Source organism: Gavialis gangeticus, unplaced genomic scaffold, assembly GCF_001723915.1.
Source record: "Gavialis gangeticus isolate Ggan-Ray unplaced genomic scaffold, GavGan_comp1, whole genome shotgun sequence".
NCBI classification, from domain to species: domain Eukaryota; kingdom Metazoa; phylum Chordata; order Crocodylia; family Gavialidae; genus Gavialis; species Gavialis gangeticus.
In genome coordinates this window covers 55961807-55962639 of record NW_017729022.1, presented here as the reverse complement: position 1 = coordinate 55962639, position 833 = coordinate 55961807, and the positions used below count along the sequence as shown (strand labels likewise).

Here is an 833-nt window from a genome sequence, read left to right as displayed (position 1 = left end):
GCTCGCTCAGCGTCGCGCTGCCCCGCCCCCCGTCACCTCTGGCTGCGGTCGCGCGGCGCCCAACGGCTGCCCCGGGCGGTTGGCGACTGGAGCGCACCACGTTAGTGGGGAAGGGGCGCACATGCGCACTGTCGGGGCCGGGCACGAGGCTGCCGCTTTGTTCCCGCTAGGGGTGGGGTGAGGGAGGAGGAGGAGGTGGCGGCGGCCTAGCTCGAGCCTCCGGAAGGAGGACGTGGCAACGGGCGGTGCTGGGCTGTGCAGGAGCCTCGGGGCCGGGCTCCGCGCCAGGTAACCCCGGGGAACGAGTTCGAGGGGTGGCTTCCTCCTCCCCCGGGTGGGAGGGAAGGGTTTCTTCTGCCTCGCGCCGGCAGGGGGCGGAGCCTGTTGGTGCCCACGGTCACCTCACTGGGGGGGCTAGGGGGCGGGGCCTGCTCCCCTCCTTGGGGGCTGCTGGGTCTGCCCGGGCCTCAGTCTGTCTTAACTGTGAGATCATCGCGTTGGAACCTCAAAACCACCGTATTTGCTGGAAAGGTCTCGTACACTGGGGGGGAATGCAGATATGCGGATGAGCGTGCAAACAAGTATGCGGATAAGTACCGATTCTTCTTTCTCGCGCACTGTGAGTCGCAGTGAGGGAGTGAGAGCTGGGCGGTGAAAGTCGAAGCGTTTCTTTACTTTAATGCGTGCAGGCGTAAAAGAAAGTGCTGACAGCAAATCTAAAAATAGTTAGCTTCTTACTTTCATTTCTAGATGGAGGATCTCAACTTCATGGAAATGGGAGACTCCTCCCTAGCTTGTCCTGCAGCTGTAGGGCTGAGGGCAAGCAAAACCCC

The 833-nt window shown here is 62.8% G+C and overlaps 2 protein-coding genes across 5 annotated transcripts in view; one reads left to right on the top strand and one right to left on the bottom strand.

Moving 5' to 3' along the window:
- Positions 1 to 138, bottom strand: part of IKBIP (IKBKB interacting protein) — an 11829-nt gene extending 11691 nt beyond the window's left edge. Inside the window, exon 1 of the mRNA XM_019515033.1 lies at positions 37 to 138. Within this exon, the coding sequence (XP_019370578.1) occupies positions 37 to 123 (87 nt within the window). The 5' untranslated portion in view covers positions 124 to 138. The remainder of the gene's footprint in view (positions 1 to 36) is intronic.
- Positions 139 to 148: 10 nt separating this feature from the next.
- The window catches only part of APAF1 (apoptotic peptidase activating factor 1), an 89829-nt gene continuing 89144 nt past the window's right edge, over positions 149 to 833 (top strand). For 3 of the 4 annotated variants that reach the window (XM_019515022.1, XM_019515021.1, XM_019515020.1), the window contains exon 1: positions 149 to 288. The gene's annotated coding sequence lies outside the window, so the exon portion shown is untranslated. Of the gene's footprint in view, positions 289 to 478; positions 582 to 833 lie in introns of those variants that run through there. The other variant, XM_019515019.1, reaches the window with a different exon arrangement.